General features: G+C 41.8%; 2 protein-coding genes across 2 annotated transcripts; one reads left to right on the top strand and one right to left on the bottom strand.

Moving 5' to 3' along the window:
- Nucleotides 1-9,484: 9,484 nt before the first annotated feature.
- LOC101967605 (olfactory receptor 7A40) lies at nucleotides 9,485-12,279 on the bottom strand. Its single transcript, XM_078029811.1, has one exon. The coding sequence runs from the start codon at nucleotides 11,190-11,192 to the stop codon at nucleotides 10,263-10,265; it is 930 nt and encodes a 309-aa protein (XP_077885937.1). The 5' UTR covers nucleotides 11,193-12,279; the 3' UTR covers nucleotides 9,485-10,262.
- An 8,456-nt stretch (nucleotides 12,280-20,735) lies between these two features.
- LOC101967320 (olfactory receptor 7C1) lies at nucleotides 20,736-21,903 on the top strand. The gene has a single exon (XM_005336309.2). It carries the CDS (start codon nucleotides 20,953-20,955, stop codon nucleotides 21,901-21,903), a length of 951 nt encoding a protein of 316 aa, XP_005336366.2. The 5' UTR covers nucleotides 20,736-20,952.
- Nucleotides 21,904-25,938: the final 4,035 nt, after the last annotated feature.

Raw genomic sequence — 25,938 nt, 5'->3', positions numbered from 1 at the left:
AAGCTTGAAGATCTATACAATATCCAACATGAACAGCTATGTATCTGGAAGAAAAGGAAGGTGGTTCCCAGGGGTCCCATGAACCACACAGAATGAAGTAAACAGTAATTCTGGAGAAACATCAAGAAACATTGTGTAGAGTTCACAGGTGAATAAAATCATTCTGGAAAAGGCAAGAAACTCGGGAGCAAGAAGACATCATATTATATTAAGTGAAATTTAAAATATTTTGTGCTCCCCCAAAAAGATCACTCCAAAACTCAATAGAGAAATGATAAATTGGAGAATTTCATTAAAATTCTGATAACTGTAGAAAAGAGGCTTATGATAATAACAAGACAATCAAAAAGGTGCTCTGTCTCAGAAATACATAATACCCTCCCTTTGCTGGGTGGCCCTCCTCAATAATATGCATTTCTCAAGGTCTCTGGTCATGGGTTTATATATTTAAATTTTAAATGGAGGCATTGGATTTGCAATCTGTGGAAGAGGAATGGGTGGTATGGGTGGTTCACCCGAAGCCTCCACTCCTTCTTCTGGTGGGGCTGGTTTGCCATCCCGTTATTGTGAACAAGGACCTCGTATTGCTGAGCTCACTGTTCACTTCCTTTTTCAATATGGTAAAAGAAAAGATTTAATTCACATCAGTGAATTAAACAAACAATTCTACAACCAACTACAGCAACCTCCCAGCTCTGGGCAAGGCTGGATTGGCACTTGGGTGAACTTAGGCACATGCTCTTGGCTGCCAGCCTCTCAGAAGCCTTTCTGCAGCACCCACTGGGCTCTCGGGCTCACCTGGATGGGTTTCTGGAAGGAAGTCCAAGTTCCTCCCTGGATGGTTGATGATGGACACTGAAGTGGCACTGCCAGACAAGACTGCAGGAAGGGGTCAAAGCTCAGATTCCAAAGCAGAGGTAGAGCTCTAAAGCAAGGAAGCCTACACCATCCAGACCATGGCTGCACACATGCTGGGGGACAGGGGCAGGAAGATAAGCACTCCCTGTGTGTCTCCTCATGAGGCACATTTTCCTCTTGTTATTCCAACACTCAGACATCATTTCCCTGTGGGACTTTGCTTTGCATCAGGAGCAATTTACTTTTTTACTGATTATCTGTTCCCAAGACAACAAATTAAATGCTATATGAATTAGTCATTATTACTTTTCTCCCAGAACTGACTTGCCTTCTATATATCAAACTTCCTACACCTTCCCCCAACTCACTGTGTGGTGATTTCTTTTGCATCACTGCCAAAGAAAGATGCACATTCTATCTCTCCAATTGTTTCTATTTTCTTTTTTTATTTTTAATGCATGCCAAATTGTACAAATTTATGTTATGTGATGTGATATATATATATATAATCATTAATATATATTAATGATTTATTCAGGATGATTAGCATTTTTATCATCTCAAACATTTATGATTTATTTGCATTGGAATTACTTGAAATTTTATTTTCCAGCTGTTTTGAAATTCACCATAAATTACTGTTATAGAAGATGATAGCCTTTTGCACTAACTGTATTTTCCCACCTAATCACACACTTCTTTCTATTCTCCCTCCCTCTTTACATTCCCAGACTCTGGTAACCACTATTCTACTGTCAACTTCAATTAAGTCAAATTTCTTAGCTTCCACTTAAGAGTTAGAAGATATGGTACTTTTATGTCTGTGCCCAGTTTCTTTCACTTAAAATAATATATCCTTGATACATGTTACTTCAAATGACAGGATTTATTTCATTGTCAGGGCCCTGTAACTTTACAATGTGTAAATATACCACATTTTTGTTATTGATTCATCTGTAAATGGACACTCAGGTTGAGTCCACATCTTAGTTATTGTGAAAATCCTGAAACACACATGGGAATGCAGATATCTCTTCAACATACTCATTTCCTTTCCACAGGATTTATCCTTGGTAGGAGAATTGCAGGATCAGATAGTTCTATCTTTAGATGTTTTAGGAATACCCCTACTGTTCTCCACAATGGTTGTATTAATTTACTTTCTATGAACAATGTGCAAGAGTTCCTCTTTCTCCCCATCCTCAACAGAATTTTTGTGCATGTTTTAGACTAATCATTCTAACTCAGGTTAGATGGTTTCTATTGCAGTTTTTATTGGCAATTCCATTATAATTAGTGATGGCAAACATTTATTAATTTACAGGTCCCATTTCTTTCATCTCCAAATGGATATCTAGTGTTCCCAGCACCATTTTTGTAGATGTCATCCTTTCTCCCATAAAGGTTCTTAACAACTTTACGAAAATTGGTTGGATTTAAATTTATAGATTTATATAAGGGCTCTCTATTGTATCCATTGGTCCATCTGTGTACCATACTATTTTGGTATGGTTACCAATACCATATCAGTACCATACTATACTAAGAGTACTTGCTTTGTAGTATATTTTGAAGACAGATGTTGTCATTTCTTTAACTCTGTGCTGCCTGATCAGGATTGTTTTCATTATTTGGGATTTTTAGTGCTTCCTTAATACCTTTAAGATTACTTTCTGTAATTCTGTGAATAATATCTTTGCTATATTTTGATAGGAATTGCATTGAATCCAAGGATTGCTTTGTGTAGATTGGACATTTTGACAATCTATGCTTCCAATCCATGAACATAGGATATTTTCCCTTGTGTGTGTCTTCATCAATTTCTTTCACCAATGTTTTCTACTTATTGTAGAAATCTCCTACCTCCTTGGTTTATTTTATTTCTCTGTGTTTAAAAAGCTATTGTGAATCAACTTGTTTTCTTGATTTCTATTTCAGCTAGTCATTAATGTTGTATATAAATGCTGCCGATTTCTGTTGTTGATTTTGTATCCTTCGGGTTTCCTGGATTTATCAGTTCTCATTGTTTTCCAGTGAAATCTTTCAGTTTTTCTATCTAAAAGATCATAAAGCTTGGATAACAAGTACCAAAACACAGTTTTGTAAAGGGAATAACTTCTGGTGTTCTCTCAGACAGTAAGTTCATTTTAGTTTTACAACATCTCATTATGTGTCTCATAAAGAACTAGGAAGAGAGGAGTTTGCAGGCTCCAGACAAAAGGAAATACCACGTGTTTAAGGTGATGGAAAGGCTGAAAATGCTGATTGTATTATTGCACACTGTGCACAATATCAAATTATCACTATATTCCATGAATATGTAAAATTATGTGACAACTATAGTGTTAAAAATCAGGTCACCTCAAATGAGACAACCTGACATTCTCCTGTCCAGTTTGGATGCCCTTATTATTGGAACTTCCAGAATTATGATGAAGAACAACGGTGAGAGTGAACACTCTCACCTTCTTCCACATCTTACAGGAAGAGCTTTCAACTTGTTAGATTTCATTAAATGCTCTCTCTGTATCCTTTGAGATAATCAAACATTTTTTGATCTTTATTCCATTCACATGATGTGTCACATTCATTGATTTGTGTATTAAGAATCCCCTTGTGAGAAAAATTATGTGATATAAATTCTATTTAATCATGGTGTATCATCTTTTTATTCATTCTAAATGAATAGAATGTGCTTTGGTACATCATAAATGCATGGAGTATAATTTATCATTCTTCTGGTTGTACATGATGTAGAATCCCTCCAGTCATGTAGTTATATATGTACATAGAGTAATAAGGGCTGATCCATTCTATTATCCTTCTTACCCCTGTATCCCTCTCCTCCCCTTCATTCCCCTCTGCATAATCTTAAGTAACTCTATTCTTCCCTAACCTCCCCACTTATTTTGAATTAACATCTGAATATCAAAGAAAACTTTCAGCTTTTGGATTTTGGAGATTGGCTTATTTCACTTAACATGATATTCTCCAGCTCCATCCATTTACTGACAAAAGCCATAATTTTATTCTTCTTTTAGGTAGAGTAATATTCCATCATTTATTCCACATTTTCTTTATCCATTCATCTGTTGAAGGGCACTTAGGTTGGTTCCATAGTTGAGCTATTGTGAGTTGAGCTGAGATAAACATTAATGTGACTGCATCACTGTAATATCCTGATTTTAAGTCCTTTGGGTGTAAAATGAGGAGTGGGATACCTGGGTCAAATGATGGTGCTAGTCCAAGTTTTCTGAAGAATCTCCATTCTGCTTTCCATAATAGTTGCACCAATTTTCAGTTCCACCAGCAATGTTTGAGTGTAACGTTTTCCCCAGATCCTTGCCAGCATTTATTATTGATTTGTGTATAAAGGATCCTCATGTGAGAATAATTGTTGTGCTATAAATCCTATTTTATCATGGTATATCATCTTTTTTTAATTTATTCTAATTAGTTATAAATCCACCCTCAGGACCATTAAAAACACTGTTGGGTCTATGTGATTATATTTTTTATATCCTCTCATGGAATCAAAGTCTTTATCATTATTTAATGTCCTGCTTTGTGATCTTCACAGTATTTATAACCAGCTTTAATGGCCCCAGTAGGAAGGGCACTTTTTTCCTAACTTAGAGATTCCCTCAAGGGGACAAAATTGACTGGAAATCTCCCAATCATTTCTTGTCTCCAGATTCCTAGCAGATATACATTGCCTAGAGATTACAACATTAGAAGAAAAATAAAAACTAGACAAAATGCTCTGAGAATTCCGACTCTGGAGTTCAGGACACACTGCTCATCCTGATGTCGTCCATCCACCAATCCAAGGACAGAAGGAAAATCTCTTCTGCCTCAGGAACATGACTGTGTTCTGTCTCCTGATGGGGAGGACACAGCGGCTGCCTGCACCACGCACCTGCCTGCAGGACAAGATCACAAGCTCATCTGCCCAGGACCACAGTAGAGAGAGCAGGAGCAGCAGGGTGAGGTCTCTGCAGATGAAAACAGAGGAATGAGAGGCAGGTCCTCTCGGGGCATCACCTGGGGCCAGGAAACAGGAAAGTTCACTTATTCAGAAAAGAATTTAAAAAGTACCAGTGCTCAGACAAGAAGGAAGCCCTCAGGCTGAGTGACAACCACTGATAAACAAGAGAACTATGTTATCATCTTTTTTTCAAATTTTTTATTTGTTCTAATTAGTTATATATGACAGCAGAATACCTTTCAATTCATTGTACACAAAGAAAACACAACTGTTCATTTCTCTGGTTGTACACGGTGTAGAGTCTGACCACATGTGATGATGTTTGTCTCATTTCATCATCTTTCCTACCCCCACGTCCCCTCCCCTACACTCCCTCCCCATGGCCCAGCCAAAGTTCCTCCATTTTCCCCAAACAGCTCCCATTAGGGATCATCACCCACTTATCAGAGAACATTAGGCCTTTGACACTCAATGGGTTGAGAATTTGTACCATGAAGGGAGGTTGAGTTTTAGCAAATGTTTTCTCTCCATCTATTGAGATATTTAAATATCCCAATTTAATTTAATTTAATATTTAAATATTATAATCAAGGACATTTCTGTATAGTTGTCCATGTCCTCACCTGGCTTTGCTATCACCATTATATTGACCTAGCAAAATGAGTTTGGAGGAGTTCCCATTCTTCCTTTTCTTTTCTCCTTTGGGAAAAGTTTGAGATGGTGGCTATTAGCTCCTCAAGGATCGGGTGGAATTCTGCTGTGAAGTCATCAAGTCCTAGTTTTGCCACATGTGAAATTTCTTATTACTGGTTCATTCCCCTCTCTCATTATCAGGCTTTCAGATTTTCTGCTTCTTTCTAATCCAGTTTATGGCAGGTTGTATAGGTCCAGAGATTTATGCATTTCTTGAAGTTTTTCCATTGGGGTGGATAATAGTTCACAGCAGTTCCAAGGAATTATCTTGCTAAGACAACTACAAGGTTTTATCAGTTCCGCTGTGAATCTGTATTTCTGTCATACCACTTGTAATGTTTCCAGTTGCGTTTCTGGCTTACTTCAGTCTTTTCTCTGTTCTCAGTCTATCAGAAGATTGTCAATTCATTAACCTTCTAAAAGTACAATCCAATTTTGTTGATCTTTTGTGGGGATTTTTGTTGTTGATTTCATTCTCTAAATCATTTATTTCAACTCTGATTTTATTTTTTTCTTTTATTCTGTTAACTTTGGGTTGGTTTATTCCTTTTCTATTTCTTCGAGGCAGAATGTTTTTGCATTTACAATCTCTCTCCTTTTTTAATGTCCTTGTTTAGTTCTATAAACTTTCTTCTTAGAATTCATTTTACTGCATCCATTATTGCATCGACCTACGCAGAATTAACAAAGGATCTTAAGTAGGGGGCTGCGGGAGATGGAGGAAAACACAGAAACAAAGAGAACACAGAGACATTTCTAAGTAAAGCTGGGTCCAGGTGTGACACTACCCTCTGATGGAGGAACTAGTAAAATTATAGGTGCATTGTAAATTATTCAAGGCTTGTGAGTTACCAAGAGGCTTCTTTTTTTTTTTTTTTAGTTGTAGATGGTGTGCACTAAAAGTTACAGAGCTAGAAACATTTTTGCAGCTATCCTACTGTTGCAATACAAGGAAAATCCTGCTATTACCCTGCCACACCCAAGAAGCCCATTGTACTGGAATGCCTGATGCCTGTCAGCATCAGAGCCAAGTGTCAAAGCTGTTCACATCCTCACTTTTGGGAAAGGAATGTTTCCCAGGCCCGGATTTTGCCAACACTACAGGATCAACTGATGACCAGAGGCTTGTTCACTCTCCACACATTATCTTTTTATTCTTTTTCCATTTTTATTTCTCTCAGGATACTTTAAATTTACTTTTATTTTCTTCACTGGTTGTTCAGGAGCATATTCTTCAAGGACCTTGCATTTGTAAATTTCCAGAAATTCCTATTATTTTTTATTTTTAGTTTACAATGGACCTTTTATTTTACTTAGTTATATGTGGTGCTGAGAATTGAACCCAGTGCCTCACATGGGCTAGGCAAACATGCTACCGCTGAGCAGCAACCCCAGCCCCCAAGTGTGGAGAGCAGTAACAGTGAATGGAGACCAGTGTCTGAAATTGCGGTCCCTGATGAATTCAGGGCTGTGGCATCCTTGGCGTCTGGGAAAGTTTCTGAGCAAAAGTACAGATACCCAGTTGCTATGGTAATGCCCTTTATGGGGAGGCTCCATGCTAGAGTCTTATCAGCCTCACCTTGCTCTCAGGCCCACAGCTCCTGGCAATGAAGGAATTCTCTTGCTAAGAAAACTACAATGTTTCATCAGTTCTGCTGCTACTGAACCTTTCATGAGAGCTACACAATGCTCCTAACATTGCACATTGCAACTGTAGAATGTAACTGAGAAGTAAGATGCATAATGTTGCTAACTCTGTAACTTTCATGAATACAAAGAATAATGCTTGCATAGTCTTTAATCTGACTAATGAGATATATATATAATAAAGATTACTGGCATAATTCTTTAGACCTGCTTCTCCATCAGAGACCAGCACTCCACCCAATCCCAGCTGTTAATTTCACAATCTGCATACATGAGTCATATTTCTTCCAATCTCCAATTACCTCTCACCAGAACCTGCTAGTTTGGCTGTGCTGGTCACTGCAGCCCAGAAATTCCTATTATCAATTTCTGGTTTCACACTATTAGATTTGGAAAGGACACCAGATAATATTTTCTTCTTGAGTTTGCTAAGATTTGTCTTGTAGTGCAATATAAGGTCTCAGCTTGAGAAAGTTCCACTGTGCTCAAGAAGAACTGGTATTGTTTTGCTGTTTGTGGAATGGCCAATGAGTGCCGTGGTTGCATTGGGCCTAAAGTGGAACTTAAGTCTCATGATCTCATAACTTCTGTCTGGATGATCTGAACTTGGTGCATAAAATCCCCCTATTTTCACCATTTGGCCACCTGCTTCTCCCTTCAGCTACTTTAATATTTGCTTTAAACATCTGGGTACTCCACTGTTGGGTGAATAGATATTATAATTGCTATAGCCTCTTCTAACACAGGACCCTTCCTGGTCATATAATGTCCTTCTCCTGGTCTCCCTTTACAATTTTCACAATTGTCCCTGAAAGTTTTCAATTTATATTTAGCTGAAAACAAAAATATTAAAATATATGCTTATTCACTTTTGTTCCAGATGATGGTCAACACATGCACGTATTGTGTCAGGTCCAAGTCAGGTTGTATTTATCTAATCAAGCATTTAATTAGTACATCATGGTGAAAACCTTCTGGCTTCTTGCAGTATACCACATTGTCCTCCCTCTGCACAGTGGAGAAAGGGGACCGAGCAAGAGAGGAGACACTAGAAGATGAAATCGGCAAGATTATGTTGCATGCGTGTATGAACACATCTCAATGGATACCATAGTTGTACAGAATTATAATGCATAAATGTAAAAAAATAAAAGGGGGACCAGGAGTGTAGGGAAGGGGAATCAGGAGAGGGAAGTAACAGGGGAAGTATTGGGGATTGAAAGGGAACATACTGTGTTATGAGTATGTATGACAATGCAGATGAACCCCACCATCAAGGATGATTAAATGCCACTAATGAAAACACCATTTCAAAAAGCATATGGTGCATGACTGTTGTCTATCAAGTAATATATTTGAGTCTAGCACTATTGGAATGAAATAAAAGTACATGCACATCACTAGTGAAAGAGTAAGACATGGCACAGGAGTGGGAATGGCAGGATAAAGAACAGATCCGGGGTTTGGAAAACTGTGCTACAGACACAGAGGCTCCAAAAGCTGAGGCTTGGACAGTGAAGGGGAGCACTAGGAGAGGGCCTATCAGTGAACTTTGCAGAATGTTCTACATTTTGTAGTTTGGATATGAGGTGTCCCTTAAAAGCTCCTGTGTGGGGTACTCAGAGATAAAGAAAGTGGAGTGGGAGAGCTGTGACCTAAACCATCCATCCCAGTTTGAACGGACTGAGTGGATGGTAGCTCTGGGCAGCTGGGCATTGCTATAGGAGGCGGGTCAAAGGTGCATTTCCTGGAAGGATGCAGCCTTCCTGGGCACCTTCCCGGCTGCTCCCTCTCTTTCTGCTGGCTGGCATGAGATGAGCACTGATTCTCCCCCAGGCATGTCTGCCATGATGACCTTTCTCACCTTGGGCCAGAGCCATGGACTCAATCTCTGGAACCAGGAGCCAAAACACTTTTCCTCCTCTAAATTGTTCTTGGGTATTTTGGTTACAGATATGCAGAGTTGACTAGTGCACATCAGCACCCTCGGCCTCTAACCAGTAAGACCCCAAATCTGAGAGAATCAGCCAAGGTTAGCAGAGCATCCTCGGTTGACTCTTACCTGACAACAAACCTTGAAAGGAACTGGAGGCGTGTGAAGAGATGGAAAAGACCAGAAGATAAGGAGTGATATTGGCCAAATCATGTTCTTACATTGTGTTCAGCTACAAATATGTGACGACAAATCCCATCACTATGTTCAACTGTAATGTACCAATGAAAAAAATGTGGGGGCGGGAGACCAGAAGATTTCCCAACATACACACCAATGTGAACAAAATCAAAAGCATTATTTTAAAATCATTTATTTTGGGATAATGTTCATGGTGGCAAAGCCTTGATACATAACCAGTGCAAGCAGAATGAAGATGGTCAGAATAACCTGCTACATCTTCTATTTACCATTTTCTCTGATATTTAAAAGCAATAATCCTGACTACCTTGTTGTTCACATTTATTTCAGATAGTGGTATCAATAAATAACCATGGTGGGATTGTAGGAAACCTGGAGATAGAGTACGTTATGTTTCAGCAGGACGACCCCTGAGGCATGAATCCTCATTCCCAGAAGCACTCCTGGGCAGCAGACAAGCTCTGGTGCATGCCTTTCTCACATGGTCAACCGTAAAGCCACCACTCAGTGGACCTCTACATATTAAGGAAGAGCAGTTAAGGTAGCAACACAGGAAGGAAAAAAAAGAACAGAAAATGGAAAAACTGTGGTCTCAGATTTCCTCCTTCATAAAATAAAGGAAACAGCCTCAGTGGGTTATATTCCACAGGACACTGCAGCTCATCAGAATATCCGACTCACGGAAATCTGCAAATCTCTTCTGATATGAGAAGGAAATAATTGAGAAGTTAGGACTGAAAAGGTAGAAAATGTTGGCAATCAGAGAGAAAATGATACTTCCTAATGAGCTTCCTCAAATACCAACACAGTTGAGATTAAAAGAAACTCCAAGAAATTAACAGAAGGCACAAGGTCCACTTCATGGTCTGGATAAAGAACTGCAGGGTCAGGTCCAGGGTCTCTGAGTCCTGTGTCCACAGGCACAACTTGGAAATGTCTCCTCTACAGCTTCCGTTGGAAGAGTCTCCTCAGGGCTCCCGTGATGTCCTTGTTCCTCAGACTGTAGATGAAGGGGTTCAGCATGGGGGTGACCACGCTGTACATCACCGAGGCTCTTGCTGTTGATTGTGAGTTCTGGGTAATGGAAGAGCTGAGGTACACCCCCAGGAGTGTAGAGTAGAACAAGGAGACCACAGAGAGGTGAGACGCACAGGTGGAGAAGGCTTTGTACTTGCCCTGAGCTGAGGAGATGGCACGGATGGAGGACACAATCTTGGAGTAGGAGTACAGGACCCCAACCAGAGGGCCACCTCCCAGCAAGACAGCTCCAAAATACATCACCATGTCAATGGAAAAGGTGTCGGAACAGGCAAGTAGGACCAGCTGGTTGAGTTCACATACAAAGTGTGGGATCTCCAGGTCTGTACAGAAGGACAGCCCCAAGGCCATTAAGATGTCTATTAAGGAGTTCAGAGCAGTCAAGGCCCAGCAAGCCAGCACCAGCAGTCCACAGAGCCGGCGGTTCATGATGACCATGTAGTGCAAGGGGTGACAGATGGCCACATATCGGTCATAGGCCATCACAGCCAGGAGGAAGTTATCCAAAACACCAAAGAATATGAAAAAGTATATCTGGATAATGCATCCATTATAGGTGATGACCTTGCTCTGGGTCTGGATGTTCACCAGCATCTTGGGGATGCTCGTTGTGGTGAAGCAGATGTCCGCAAAGGACAGGTTGATGAGGAAGAAGTACATGGGTGTGTGCAGGTGGGAGTCTGAGATGGTGGCCACGATGATGAGCAGATTCCCCAGCACAGTGACCAGGTACATAAACAGAAACAGCCCAAAGAGGAAAGGTTGCAATGTGGGGTCCTCAGAAATTCCCAGAAGAAGAAATTTTGTAATGCGTGTGTCATTGCCTGGCTCCATTTATTTAATATGACTTATGAAAAAAATACAGAGAAATCATTTGGCACAATTAGGCAGTACTAACCTGAAGGAAGGGGATCTTTGAAGTGTACAATCAAGACTAACTGCTATGCTTTGTTCCTCTTTAGGGGATCCCCTGGCCACCTTCAATTTGGAGTTGCTGTCTCACTGTCTCGGTCTTTCCCCAAGAGAACCTTCATTACAGATCACTAAAGACTGACTCTTTCTTGTGTTTGAGGAGTATCAGTTAGTGACAATGGTGGTCCAGGCACTGTCTAGGCAACGATAGGTCACTGCCAACAAACTGAGCATCCCTGCAATCCAGTGAGGGGGAAATAACGGAAGGAAGTCAGAGCAAATGCTCGTTGGGGAAACAGTAATCCTTCCACATTCTGATGAAGGCCAGTACACTGAAGCTCCTAAGGAGCAGGGCAGCAGGAGTGTCCTTTCTTTCTGGGTATTCAGACAAGATCAGCCCTTAGGTGACACAGCATGTAAGCCCTCCAGAAGGACAGGGAGGGGGCCACAGAGTCACCTGTAGACACGTGTGCCTGGCAGAATGGAGGATGGTCAGTGCAGAGGGCCTGAGGAAGGGGCTTGTTCCTGATGTTCAAGTTCAACCAGGAAGCCAGAGTGGCAGGAGGGTGAGCAAGAGGGAGGGGGACGTGAGCTGGTGTCCCAGGGTGACAAGGCAGATTCCCCCTTGAGGACTTCCTGGGCTCTCTGTGAATTGGCAGCACCTTGTTTATTTCTCTCAGTGGCCTTATGCTAGGGGTTGTGTGTTATGAGTCGCCTTCTGGAATACTCTCAGCTCAGTTCATGTCTCCTTTCTCTAAAAACCCTAAAGTCAAGAGCAAACACACAAGTGCACACACACACACACACACACACACACACACACACACAACTTAAAAACATGCTGCAGTCCACGGCCTTCTGGGCCCATGTCTGCCCTGTTCTTCTCCCTTTAGTCACACTATTTAAAATGAGAAATGACAGGGAAGACTCGACAGCAAATTGTTTTTCCTCAACAAAGGAAAAGACAGTCCTCAGAGCTGTCACTCTGCCACACACATTTACACGTGGGTTCCCATTTGGAAAGGTGATTTTGCACTCTGCATTCAGGGAAACAAAAAGAAATTCTGCTCCATAAAAACAAAGAGAGGAATCAAGTGGCTCTCAGGATAAAAACAGTCTATTAAACTCAGGTGTATCTGAAATTTTGTTAGAAAGAGCTTCTTGTTCTTCCTGGCTGCATCTCAACTCCAGTTACACTCCAACGAGAATCAGCAAAGGTAATTGGAAATCAAACACACATTTATCAAAGGATAGACATAAGTCTACTTGGTGCCGACACACACGTAGAATGTTCATATTTTTTTAAAAAAAGGAAGAATAAATTTAAAAAATTAATATACAAAACAACAACACAAATGGGTATTTATATAAAAAATTAGAAAACATGTGTTTCCTGCACCATTCAATGTTGACTTGAGTAACTGTGTTTACTTGTTAATTGACACACATGACCCTACATATAAAGCCTCCACTCCCTCTTCCACTGGGGCTGCCTTTGTCACCACTTTATTGTCAGCAAGGACCCTGCATTGCTGAGCTCACTGTTCACTTCCTTTTTCAACATGGTAAAAAAAATACATTGGTGAATTATTGAATAATTCAACAACCGACCACAGCAACCTCCCAGCTCTGGGCAAGGCTGGATTGGCACTTGGGTGAACTTAGGCACATGCTCTTGGCTGCCAGCCTCTCAGAAGCCTTTCTGCAGCGCCTGCTGGGCTCTCAGGCTCACCTGGATGGGTTTCTGGAAGGAAGTCCAAGTTCCTCCCTGGACGGTTGACAACGGACACTGAAGTGGCACTGCCAGGAAAGACTGCAGGAAGGGATCAAGGCTTGGATTCCAAAGCAGATGTAGATCTCTAAAGCAAGGAAGCCCACTCCACCCAGACCACGGCCGCACACATGCTGGGGGACAGGGGCAGGAAGATAAGCACTCCCTGTGTGTCTGCTCATGAGGCTCACTTCCCTCTTGTTATTCCAACACTCAGACATCATTTCCCTGTGGGACTTTGCTCTGCACCAAAAGCAATTTATTTTTTGCCAATTCTCTGTTCCCAAGATGACTAATTAAGTGCCAGGTGAATTAGTCATTATTACTTTTCTCCAAGAACTATTCTGCCTTCTATATTTCAAACCTCCCACACCTTCCCCCAATCCTGACAAAGTTTTTTCCTAAGTCTAAGACTGAGAAACCTACTTCATCGGGTCCCCTTGAGTCCCCATGGGCTTGAGCCCCATCTCCAGGAAATTGACTGTTCCTCTATTCAACCATGGATGAACTCTGATCTCTGAATACAGAATCAAGCTACTACAACCCTTGGCTTCATGAGACTTTTTCCACAACAACAAAGAAACAAAAAATATGCTTATAACACAAGCTGAAAGTTGTTATGTGGTCATATATTCATAAAAATTTTATAGTTTAAAGAGAGATATTTAGACCTTTTTATGCACATTTCCCTGAGATTAGCAGTGTGTAATAATTCCCTCATTTAGTTTTTATAAAATCTCATTCTTTGTGGTCTGTTTTGTGAACCTTGTCCTACATTCAAACCCATTGGGTCTCAGAATGCTTAAGTGGCCTGCCCCGTTGGGCCCAATGGGAGTTCCAATCTCCACACAGGAGGACTCAGAAATGTGCAGTCTCTAACAGAATGGAAACACCGTGAATTCTGTGTTCCGTGTACCTGGAACATAGCAGGTGCTCAGTGGACACTTGCTGAATGAATGAATCCACAGATCATTTCATAGAGCAAGTGCTTTGAGAGGTTAGTGGGAAATGCTGCTGAATACTGAGGAAGGTGGATGAGTGAGAATTCACTCTGATGGGAAAGAAGGCGGAAGGCTTACAAATGTGGGGGAAAGGGTTGGGGGCAGCAAATAAAGGAAGTCTATAAATTCAAAGATAGGGAATGGGCCAGCAATGACAAGGGGGCCTGAGAGGGTGATTGCTCAGTTGTCCTTGCCAGAGTGAGCCACCATGTTGGGAGAGGCCCCAATGGCTACAGACCAAGGACAATTCCTGGTGCTGAACGTGAAACCTTGTCCAATAACCAGTCAGATAACGGGAGCTGGTTCTACCAAGGGAAAAAACAGAATTCTGCCAATTTGCTGCATGAGCCCAGAGGAGACTCCTGAGCTCCCACTGAGAACATAGCCTGACCAGGGGTTTGATTTGGCCAATGTGTGAGAAGCCCTGAGCAGACAAAGCTGTCATGTATACCTAAATTCATCTGAGAATGGGCACTCCAGTTGATTCCATATCTTACCTACTGTGAAAATCCTAAAACAAACATGGGAATGCAGGTATCTCTTCAACATACTCATTTCCTTCAATGGGATTTATCCTAGGTAGGAGAATTGCAGAATCAGAGGACAGCAATGTCTTCTGCTTGTGAATCTATGAAGGTACTGAATGAGCCTGCAGGAGGGTAGGCAAAGCAATGAAATAAATCCTCTAGTTTGTAGTCAAGGCTCTGCAGAAAGGACATGAGAGAGAATCCTTATGTTTAGGAGAATGATACTCAAGGGACAGCATTGATAGAATAAAAATAATCTTCAGATAAAGAAACAGATTGCAGAAATGGGAAAACATGGCTGCAGGAAGGGAGTGAGCAAGCAGATCTCACCTAGTCTGAATATTCCATCTCTGAGAGTGTTAGAGGACCCCTAAACAGCTGCTCTCTGCAGAAATCACCAGCACTGGGACCCCAAGTGGAGCTGCAGGCCTCAGTGTTGGAGTAGGACACCTTGCGTTAGAGCAGGACCCAAAGCCCGAAGTTCTAGCCCAGGAAGACTCGGGGAGACCTTAGCAGAATCACCCATCAACACATTTGCAGATCGCCAAGACTTCACTCCGTTCCCACACCAGAAATGCAGAATCAGATAGTTCTATATTTAGATGTTTGAGGAAACTCCCTACTGTTCCCCACGATAGTTGCATTCATTTACATTCCTCTAACAGGGTAGGAGAGTTCCTCTTTCTCCCCACCCTCACCAGAATTTTTTATCATGTTTGATAATAGTCACTACAACTGGGGTTAGATGGCTTCCATTGCAGGTATTTTTTTTAAGAGAGAGAGAGAGAGAAGAGAAATTTTAATATTTATTTTTCAGTTTTCGGCAGATACATCTTTATTTTATTTTTTATATGGCAGGCATTTTTTTAATTATTTTTTTAGTTGTCAATGAGCCTTTATTTTATTTATTTATATGTGGTGCTGAGATTCAGACCCAGGACCTCACACATGCCAGGCAAGTCTCTACTATTGAGCCACAACCCCAGCCCTCCATTGCAGTTTTTATTGGAATCTCAATTATAATTAGTGATGGCAAGCATTTTTTAATTTATAGGTCTCATTTCTTTCATCTCCAGAAATATATCCAGTGTTCCCAGCACCATTTTTGTAAATATAATTCTTTCTCCCATGTATGTTAACAACTTTGTTGAAATTAGTTGAATTTAAATTTATAAATTTATGTCTCAGCTCTCTATTCTGTTCACTGGTCTGTGCCCATGCCAGTACTGTTTTATTACTATTGCTTTGTAGTATGTTTTGAAGACAAATATTGCTCTTTCTTCACCCTTATGCTTCTTGCTTAGGGTTGTTTCCATTGTTTGGATCTTTAGTGCTTTCTCAACCTCTTTAAGATTGCTTTCCTTACTTTTGTGAAGAATGTCACTGGTATTTTGATAGGAAATGCATTGAATCTATGGATTGTTTTGTGTAGATTGAACATTTTAACATTAATACTGCCAATCCACGAACATGGGCTATCTTTCCCTGTGTGTGTCTTCATCAATTTCTTTCACCAATGTTTTCTACTTACTGAAAAAATCTCCTACCTCCTTGGTTTAATTTATTTTATTTTTATTATTGTGTGTTTTTAAAGAGCTGTTTGTAAATGAGATTGTTTTCTTGATTTCTATTTCAGCTAGTTTATTATTGTTGTGTATAAATGTTGCTGATTTCTGTTGTTGACTTTATATCCTTCGGGTTTCCTGTATTTATCAGTTCTCATTGTTTCCCAGTGACATCTTCCAGTTTTTCAACCTAAAAGATCGTGAAGCTTGGATAGCAAGTACCAAAACATAGTTTTGTAAGGGGAATAACTTCTGGTGTTCTCTCAGACAGTAAGTTCACTTTAGTTTTACAACATCTCATTATGTGCCTCATGAAGAACTAGGAAGAGAGGAGTTTGCAGGCTCCACACAAAAGGAAATAGCACATGTTTAAGATGATAGAAAGGCTGATAATGGTGATTGTATTATTGCACACTGTGAACAATATCAAATTATCATGATATCCCATGAGTATGTATAATTGTGTGAGAACTATAGTGGTAAAAATCAGGTCACCTCAGATGGGACAACCTAACATTCTCCTGTCCAGTTTGGATGCCCTTATTATTGGAACTTCCAGAACTCTGATGAAGAACAATGGTGAGAGTGAACACCCTCACCTTCTTCCACATCTTACAGGAAAAGCTTTCAACTTTTCCCCATTCACTAAGCTGTCGGGTGTGGGTTCATCATATGTAGCCTTTATGTGTTGAGCTATGTTCCTCCTATGCCTAATTTGTTGAGAGTATTTTTCATCATGCAGGAAGGTTAAATTTTATCAAGTGCTCCCTCTGTATCTTTTGAGATGATCATATGGTTTTTATCCTTCATTCAATTGATGTGATGTGTCATATTTATTGATTTGAGTATGTAGGATCATCATGTGAGAAAAATTGTGGGATATTACTCCTGTTTGATCATGGTGTATAATCTTTTTTGATACACAGTACTCATTTTTTTTTGGAAAAGATACTAGATATGATTTCAATCTGCTTGAATTTTCTAAGTCTTGCTTGTGGCCCAACACATGATCTCTCCTGGGGAGTGTGCTGGAGAACAAAATGTATTCTCTTGCCAATGGTGAAAATGTTCTGTATATGTCTAATGGGTCCATTTACTTAAATGTGTGAAGTCTAGTGTTTTCCTAACTTTCTGTGCAGATTATGCAAAAGTGGTATATTGAAGTCCCTTACTATTGGGGCATTATCTCTGTCATTTCTGGATTCTATAAAAGCGTGATCTCATGAAAGTGAAAAGCAGAAGGAGGGTTACTACAGGCTAGAAAGATAAGGGAGATTAACAGATGGAGGAGACAAGTCAATAGACACAAGATTACAGATAGTAGGAAAAATTCTCATGTTCTATTGCACAGTGAGGTGACTATAGTTAGCAATAGTATGTTGTACATTTCAAAATGGCTGGCGGTGAGGACTGAATGCTCTCAGCACAAATGATAACTATGCAAGGTGACGGATGTGCTAATTATTCAAATTTGCTCATTATACCTTATATGCAACTCTACTCCAGAAATACATACAATACTCCATAAATATGTACAATAATTATGTGTCAATTAAAAACACCACTCCTCTATATTTATCCAAAAGAAGTAAAATCAGCATATACAAATACAAATTTTTATAGCAGAACAATGCAGAATAACCAAGTTATGAAATCAGCTCAGGTGCCCATCAATAGACCACAAGACAAAGAAAATGTGTCATATATACACAATGGAAATTTGCTCAGCCATAAAGAAGGATGCAATGGGGGCATTTTCTGGTGAATGGACAGAATGGAGGACATCATGCTAAGTGAAATAAGTCCTCCAGTGTCAGAAAGTCAGAGGTCAAATGATCTCTCTCATATGCAGAGATAGATTGAAATAAGAAATGTTTTAAAAGGTGGGGGATTCCCATGAAAAACAGAAGGGAGGTCCGAGGACAGATGAAGGGATCAAGGGGGAAGGAGAAGAGATGACAAAGGGAAGGAACTGCAGAATGAAATTAACCAAACTTTACTATGGGCATGTATACCACAGTGAATCCCACTTCCATACATGCTTATAATGCACCAGTTTTTAAAAAACAATAAGCTGATAAAAGGAAGACCAATAGATGAGAAGGGAGTCTGGGGTAGGAGAGGAGGGAAAATGGAAATACTGGGGATTAAAATGGGGCTGATTAAGCAATATATATATATATATAAATGTCTAAATTACCCCCACCATGATGTATTACTCTCATGAACTAATCAAAGCATGAGTTTTTTAATAATCAGTATTCTATAAAAATACTACCACTTTATCATATGTAATTGTTTTTAATAATGGGAAAACAAGAGAGAATGTAAAAAAATTTAAATTTGTTATATTCGGAAAGCTTGGACTCTAATTTAGAAATGCCATAATAAATAAATGCATTTTCATCAAAAAAGTCCCCTTACTATTCTTATATAACAATCTATTTCTCCCTTTACATCCTGAAATACTTCCTTTACATATTTGGATGATCTACTGTTGGGTCTATGTGTTTATATATTTTTTTCTCTCATGGAATCAAACCCTTTATCATTATTTAATGCCCTGCTTTGTGTTCTTTACAGTTTTTATCACCAGCTTTAATGGCTCCTGTGGGAAGGGCACTTTTTTCCCCAACTTAGAGATACCCCCAAGGGGACAAAATTGACTGGAAATTTCCCAATCATTTCTTGTCCCCAGATTCCTAGCTGATATACATTGCCTAGAGATTACAACATTAGAAGAAAAATAAAAACTAGACAAAATGCTCTGAGAATTCAGACTCTGGAGTTCAGGACACACTGCTCATCCTGATGTCGTCCATCCACCAATCCAAGGACAGAAGGAAAATCTCTTCTGCCTCAGGAACATGACTGTGTTCCGTCTCCTGATGGGGAGGGCACAGCGGCTGCCTGCACCACGCACCTGCCTGCAGGACAAGATCACAAGCTCATCTGCCCAGGACCACGGTAGAGAGAGCAGGAGCAGCAGGGTGAGGTCTCTGCAGATGAAATCGGGGGACTGAGAGGCGGCTCCTCTCGGGGCATCACCTGGGGCCAGGAAACAGGAAAGTTCACTGTGTCAGAAATTTCCAGGTGCCCAGCCTGAAAGAAGGAAGCCTCAGGGATGACTGCAGCCTTCTCTCCAAACGCCTCCCTTGCCCTCTGCTCACTCTGACCTCTTTCCACAGCCCTCTTCTTCCTCATCAGGAGCCCACTGCTAGTTCCCCTGGGGGCAATGCTGCCTTCCCCTAACGTCTTTCCCAGTGTCCACGTCTCCCGCTCTCCCACAGGTCCTGCAACATCACAGTCACCTTGCTCCACCCACTGGCATGGTCAGTGACCCCTCCATCCACCTACAGTCATTTCTGCCATGTGCACAAGTGACACCTCTCTCCTCCCGTGTGTTTCTAGGCAGACAAAATGCTGTCAATCAGCAGAAAGGACTGATAAATCTTCTGCCACTGGTAAGTGCAAATGAACATGACTTACGGTTCCTATCATATCCTGTTCACCTTCAATGAGCCAAACCCTGGTCTGTGGGTGTGACATGTTTGTACTGTATGGAATACAACCTTTATGCAGGGTGGATTGGTTAACTGCTGCAAATAAGGAAGAAAGTTAAGTCTATGTGTTATTATTTAGCCTTATCAAAAAGACTTCTGAGTAGTTAGACTTTGCAAACAGTTTTAGGTTGTTCATATGTTTCCACAACATATGAAGCTTCGGTTACTTTTTTCCTTCTGTGGTCACATTGGTTTGAAATTTCAGAACAATATTGGATAGTGGCAGCAGCAGGTGTATGATCTTCATGTAATTTCCTTAGCTTCATGTGAGAGTGGATATAGCTGATAAACAAGAGAATTATTTTTGTCATATTTAAGCAAGTTAATTGTACTTTTCCAGATCTATTTCCACAAAATTTTTTCTGCATCTAATTATATGATCCAAATTTAGCTAGAGGATCATTATCTTGCTGATTGTATTATTAGAATGAGTGACCAGCATGAAATATTCGTTGCTTTCTTGGATCATATGCCACTTGTTTATCATATTTGACACACAATGAATACACTTTGTGACTTTTTCTACTTGTGCTAATTAATGCAAATCTTGGCTGCTTTGTCTTGTAGTGCTACAGAACAAGCAGTTGTCGTTTGGTTTCAGGGTTAACATAGACTCGGAAAATTCCTTGGCACATTTATTTCCATGTGATTCCCAGTAATTTATATGCATTGAAAATAGGTGAGATTTCAAAATTACTGAATTTTAATTTTGGTGACGTTCATCATTCATGAACATCACCAAAATTAAATGAAGAAATTGACTCACCCAATAATTCATCATTGGGTGATGAATTGGGTGAGTCAATTTCTTCATTGATTGGTCCATTATACTTTTTAATTAAAAATTAACCAAACCTACAGAAAATGGGGCTTCCTCATCATTAATGGGAATTATACAGACCTGGCTTTTAACATTTCACCTAAATGGTGGTAATTACCAGGACATTTAAAGTGAAGCACAAAAGTCATTCCTAAGACACCTGAGATCAGGAAGGCTCTGACCAGGTGCAGGGGAGTCCCCAGGTCCAGTCGGCTTTGGGGAGTAAATTAGGTTTGCTGATTGAGATTTCCAGCTGGTGGTGGCAACAAAAGAGAACTACGGTCACTAAGGAACCCCAGTGTGACCCACAGCAGAAGAGGGGCCACCAAGCCAATGCCTCCTAGAGCACTGGGTCCACGCCCAGGCAGCCAGGGTCCTGAGGTGGCCGTGGACTTCGTCTAGCTGCTGCTTCTCCCCTGGGGACATTTACTTTACATGGAACCAGAAAACCACACGGGGACTCCAGGATTTCTCCTCCAGGAACTTTCTGAGAAGCCAGAGATGCAGTCGGTTCTCTCTGGGCTGTTCCTGTCCTTGTACCTGGTGACCATCTTTGGCAACCTGCTCATCATCCTGGCCATCATCTCAGACTCCCACCTGCACACGCCCATGTACTTCTTCCTCTCCAACCTGTCCTTTTCTGACATCTGCTTCACCTCCACCACCATCCCCAAGATGCTGGTGAACATCCAGACACAGAGCAAGGCCATTACCTATGCAGGCTGCATCACCCAGATGTACTTCTTCACTGTTTTTGGACTGCTGGACAATTTACTTCTTACCGTGATGGCCTATGACCGCTTCGTGGCCATCTGCCGGCCCCTGCATTACACGGTCCTCATGAGCCCCAAGCTCTGTGCTCAGCTACTTCTCCTGAGCTGGCTCGTCAGTGTGCTGGGAGCCCTTCCTGAGAGCGTGAGTGTGCTGAGGCTCTCCTTCTGCACAGACGTGGAAATCCCACACTATTTCTGTGAATTCCCTGAGGTCCTCAAGCTCGCCTGCTCTGATACTTTCGTCAATAGCGTCATATTGTACTTAGTGACGGGCATCATGGGGTTTTTCCCTCTTGCTGGGATCCTTTTCTCTTATTCTAAAATTGTTGCTTCTGTCCTGCGGATCTCCACAGCAGGAGGGAAGTACAAGGCCTTTTCCACCTGCGCTTCTCACCTCTCAGTTGTCTCCCTGTTCTATGGAACCTGCCTGGGGGTCTACCTCAGCTCCACAGGGACACGCACCTCCTGGACAGGGGTGTTGGCCTCCACCCTGTACACCTTGGTCACCCCCATGGTGAACCCCTTCATCTACAGCCTGAGGAACAGGGACATGAAGAGGGCCCTGGGAACATTTCTGTGCAGCTCCTTGTCCTCCAGCAGACAGGAATACTGACCCTGTGCCTGCACAGTGTGGTGAAGAGTGACGGAACAGGGCGCTTCACGGTGTGGACGCTGCCTCTCCTGCTAGGCTCCAATGCAGGTGCTTTGCTTTTTGTGCTTCTTGGCCATACACACAGATTTTATGATAAAGGGTGTCTATAAGTCTATTGCCTATTCTGTATTTTTTCTTCCTTTCAATCTGTAGAAGCAATTACTTGTTGGTTTGACTGTTATTGTTGTTGTTTTCTTTTGTTTTTGTTTGAGACAGGATGTCTCTGTGTTGCCCAGGCTGGTGTTAAACTCACACTCTGCCTCTGCCTCCCAAGGAACTGGGATGACAGGTGTGCACACCATGCACAGCTGCAGTTAACCTGCTCTCAGATTTGTGTGTGTCTCTGTGTGGGTGTGTGTGTCATTTTCTAACCTGGGGCCTTCCTTTTCCAGTATGTTCATGGCTCACCTGTACATTTTCAATGAAATCCAGTGTTGCTCCATTTTTAAAATTACTTTTCCATACTTTAGATCACAATTTCCGATCACAGGAACTATTTGAGCTCAGGAGGTGATAGACATGGACCCCAACTGTGGGGAGCCCCTCTGAATGCCTCACACCTTCCATCCTGAAGTGAAAGGCTCTGACCCATCACTACATTTCCTAGTGACTTGGGCATTGTCCCAGTTCAGGAAGTTGAGGGCCTGTCTTTAGATGTAGGTGACATCCCTTGGGTTGAATCACACTCACCTGTCCCTTGTAACCCTGCCCCTTCTGGCCTTTTTGGGATAGAACTTTCTAAGAACAAGGGTCCCCCCAATACAATCCCACATCTGAACGTGCTCGCTCTCTCTTGTTTGTGACTTCCTCTTGCTCTCCCATTGGGGAGCCTGAGGCCAAGAGTGGAGAAAATGTGGGTGTGATGACTAATTGTAAAATTTGTAACCAGTTCTCTGTGGTGCAGAATCAGAGAGGAAAACAGTTTACATTTCTGATGACAACAAAAGTTTACTAATTAGGGGCTGGCATTGTGGCTCAGTGGTAGAACACTTGCCTAGCACGTGTGGGGCATTGGCTTAAGCCCCAGCACCACATAAAAAAAAAAAAACTACATAAACAAAACAAAGGTATTGTGTCCAACTGGAACTAAAAATCTCTTCTAAAAAGTGTATGAATTATACTTTATGGATTTGAACCAGAAATAGTAAGTCACAATGGGGAAATAATTTGATGTGCCAAGAAACATCAGTTTTATACATTTTTCCAAGAGTGGAACATGCTAAAATAGCATTGAAGACTCTGAAAACCCTTACTGTGCCAACTCGGAGCCTTCATGAGTGGATCAGAGACGATGTTCATGAGTCTAACACAGGTGGTGGACCAAGGTTCTGAGCTGCCTTCCTGGGTCCTAGGACGATGTCCCCTGCACCACCTCCCCTGTCTCCCAGGAGCTGCTCAATGCTGTACTCCCTGTGCCAGGAAACCCTTGTGACATCACAGTGACCTGAACCAATGAGGAACAAGGTGATGGTCACAATGGCTGCTATCTCTGGAGCATCTGATCTGGGCAGGTCATTTCCTGTGAGCTACAACCTACAACTTAGTTCACACAGAAACACCATAAAGAAGGGGGGAATGACCCAGTTTGTATATAAGGAGCCAAGGTCAGTAAGTTGGACTTCCTGTCATGAGGGAAACATTCAGGATGCAAATGTCAAATTGTTTAGGCAGAAGCTGAGTTCAACAGGGTCCACATATGACAACCTAAATTCAGAACTGAGGTAGTGAGATGTTCACGGTGGAGAAGGCCTCAGAACACCTGCACCTAACTCTGACGCTGGACCACAGCCTCAGTGCTCAATAATGGAATCACCATGTGACCCCGCAGTCCCACCACTGGAAATGTTCATCCAATGCCACAGTCCGGCTGCAGCAAAATAACCGGGGGGTGACGGGCAACTTGTGTACATTGATACAGCAGGAGTGGGAGCCATTGATTATAGGACAGGAGTGGTATATATACATTACACATGGCTTATCTCAATTAACATAAACTAGATACAGCAGTCAACCAATAAGGAATCTCTATCATCTTAATGGCTTGCTGGCGTTACTTCACAAACCCACTCCCTCTGGCGAAATGCCAGGCACCATCTTGACTTGTTTACAGACCCTAACAATCCAAAGGAAATGAAGGTGACATCTCAGAGACTTCTGCACTTCCATACTCAGGGCAGCATTCACCAGAGTAGGTAGATGTGGAATCCACTTAGGTGTCTATCCATGGATGGATGGATAAAGAAAACACCATATGTATACTCAGGGGAGTATGATTCAACCATAAAAATGGAAGAACTTCTGTCAACTGTGACAACACAGATGGAAATGGAAGTCCCCAGGGAAGTGAAAGTGAGACTGAAAGACAAATGCTGCATGATCTCTCTCATTGTAGAATTATAAAACGTTAATTCATAGAAATAAAAAGAGTGAAATGGTGGTCACTGGGGACTGATGTGGTTTGTGGAGTTGTGGGGAGAGATGTTGGTCAAAGGATCTGAGGTTCAGCTAGACAGGAGGAATAGGTCAGGAGACCTACAACCTGGTGACCATAGTTAGCAACAGAATCTTTAACAGTGGTGAATGGATATCAAGTGTCTCACCACAGAAATAACAACTACAGGAAGTGATGCACATGATGATGAGCTGGATGCAGTCACTCCACAGTGCATGTGTTCTTGAAAACATTCTGTTATAGGCCATTATCACAATTTTTCTGTGTAGTATCAAAAAACAAGAGATCCACCAGCCAGGACTTGCAGACTCAATGCCAACTGGGAGCTCTTACTGTTAGGTGCAGAACAGGCTGAACTATGTAATCTGCAGGGCAGGCTGAACAAATGTTAGCTGCAGCATGGCCCACACACTCAAACCTCCCTCTGTCTGGTTCTTTATCACCTGTTTGGGTCAAGTCTGAACATTCAACCCCACTCAAGGCTGAACACTTTACCCCCCTTGTGCCAACAAGGCAGCTTGCAGACCCAGAGGCTCCATTAGATTTGGGCTATAAAAACTCCCTCCTGCCGGGCCCCCTATCTCTTTCTCTCTCTCTGTCTCTCTGTCTCTCTGTCTCTCTGTCTCTCTCTCTCTCTCTCTCTCTCTCTCTCTCTCTCTCTCTCTCTCTCTCTTCTTTCTTTTCTACTTTGTTTCACTGCTGCATAAAGATCTCTTGGTTGCTCCGAGTGTTGTGGTCTCTTTCCTTTCATTGGTGCCAAAACCCGGGAGAGGATTAAAACCCACTTTTGGGCCCCTCTTCCTTCAGAAATGCCACTCACTTAATGGCCTGAACCCATTTTCTCGATTGCCAGAACTCCATCCACCCCTGGCCTTCGATTGGTGAGTTTCCCCTTCCTGGAGCCCTAAACTCAATGGTGGTATCAGGAGGATTTGACCGTTGATTGTTGGGCAAACCTCTTTGCCCACCTGCAGGGAAGAAAACACCCCACCACAGCCTTCCAGGCCACAGTGGCCCTCAGGGACTCCTTTCTTGGGCAGATTAGACTCCTAGGTTCAAAATTATTCCCCTTCCCCTTCCCAGCTGGTAGTTTACCAACATAGACGTTGTAGGTCTCCCTCAAAGGACTGAGTAACCTCCAGGGACACAAGACAGAGAACTGAACATCACCCCACCCAGACCTTCACGGCCTCGGTGGCTCTCCTAAAGCCCTAGTCCTCCTGTGACTCCACTTTGTTTTATGACTTCATCCTATAAAACAACCATGCCAAGTAGAAGAGTCATGACTGGGGCAAAATGTTCTTTTCCTTTTGCTATAGAAACCTTTAAGAACACAAAAGTACCTAATGGGGTATTGTTTCTGTAACTAGGGTAACGGGGCTCTGTTTCTGTACCTGGGGTGACTGGGCTAACTGTGATTGGTTAGGCTTCCCTCCGCTTGACTGCACTGTCCCGCTTCTGTAACCTGGCTTGCTTTCATTGGCTAGACCCCCCGAACATCCCTTTTGCGGTTTTCAGGCTTATAAGGAGTGCCCTTGCAATTG

The sequence above is a fragment of the Ictidomys tridecemlineatus genome, chromosome 2 (genome assembly GCF_052094955.1).
Source record: "Ictidomys tridecemlineatus isolate mIctTri1 chromosome 2, mIctTri1.hap1, whole genome shotgun sequence".
Taxonomy (NCBI): domain Eukaryota; kingdom Metazoa; phylum Chordata; class Mammalia; order Rodentia; family Sciuridae; genus Ictidomys; species Ictidomys tridecemlineatus.
Note: the sequence above shows the minus strand (reverse complement) of the source record. Positions and strands in the feature narration are given on the sequence as shown.

Bases quoted from the DNA above. Each gene is read 5' to 3' on its own strand.
- LOC101967605 (XM_078029811.1), bottom strand. From the start codon at position 11,192: ATGGAGCCAGGCAATGACACACGCATTACAAAATTTCTTCTTCTGGGA.
- LOC101967320 (XM_005336309.2), top strand. From the start codon at position 20,953: ATGGAACCAGAAAACCACACGGGGACTCCAGGATTTCTCCTCCAGGAA.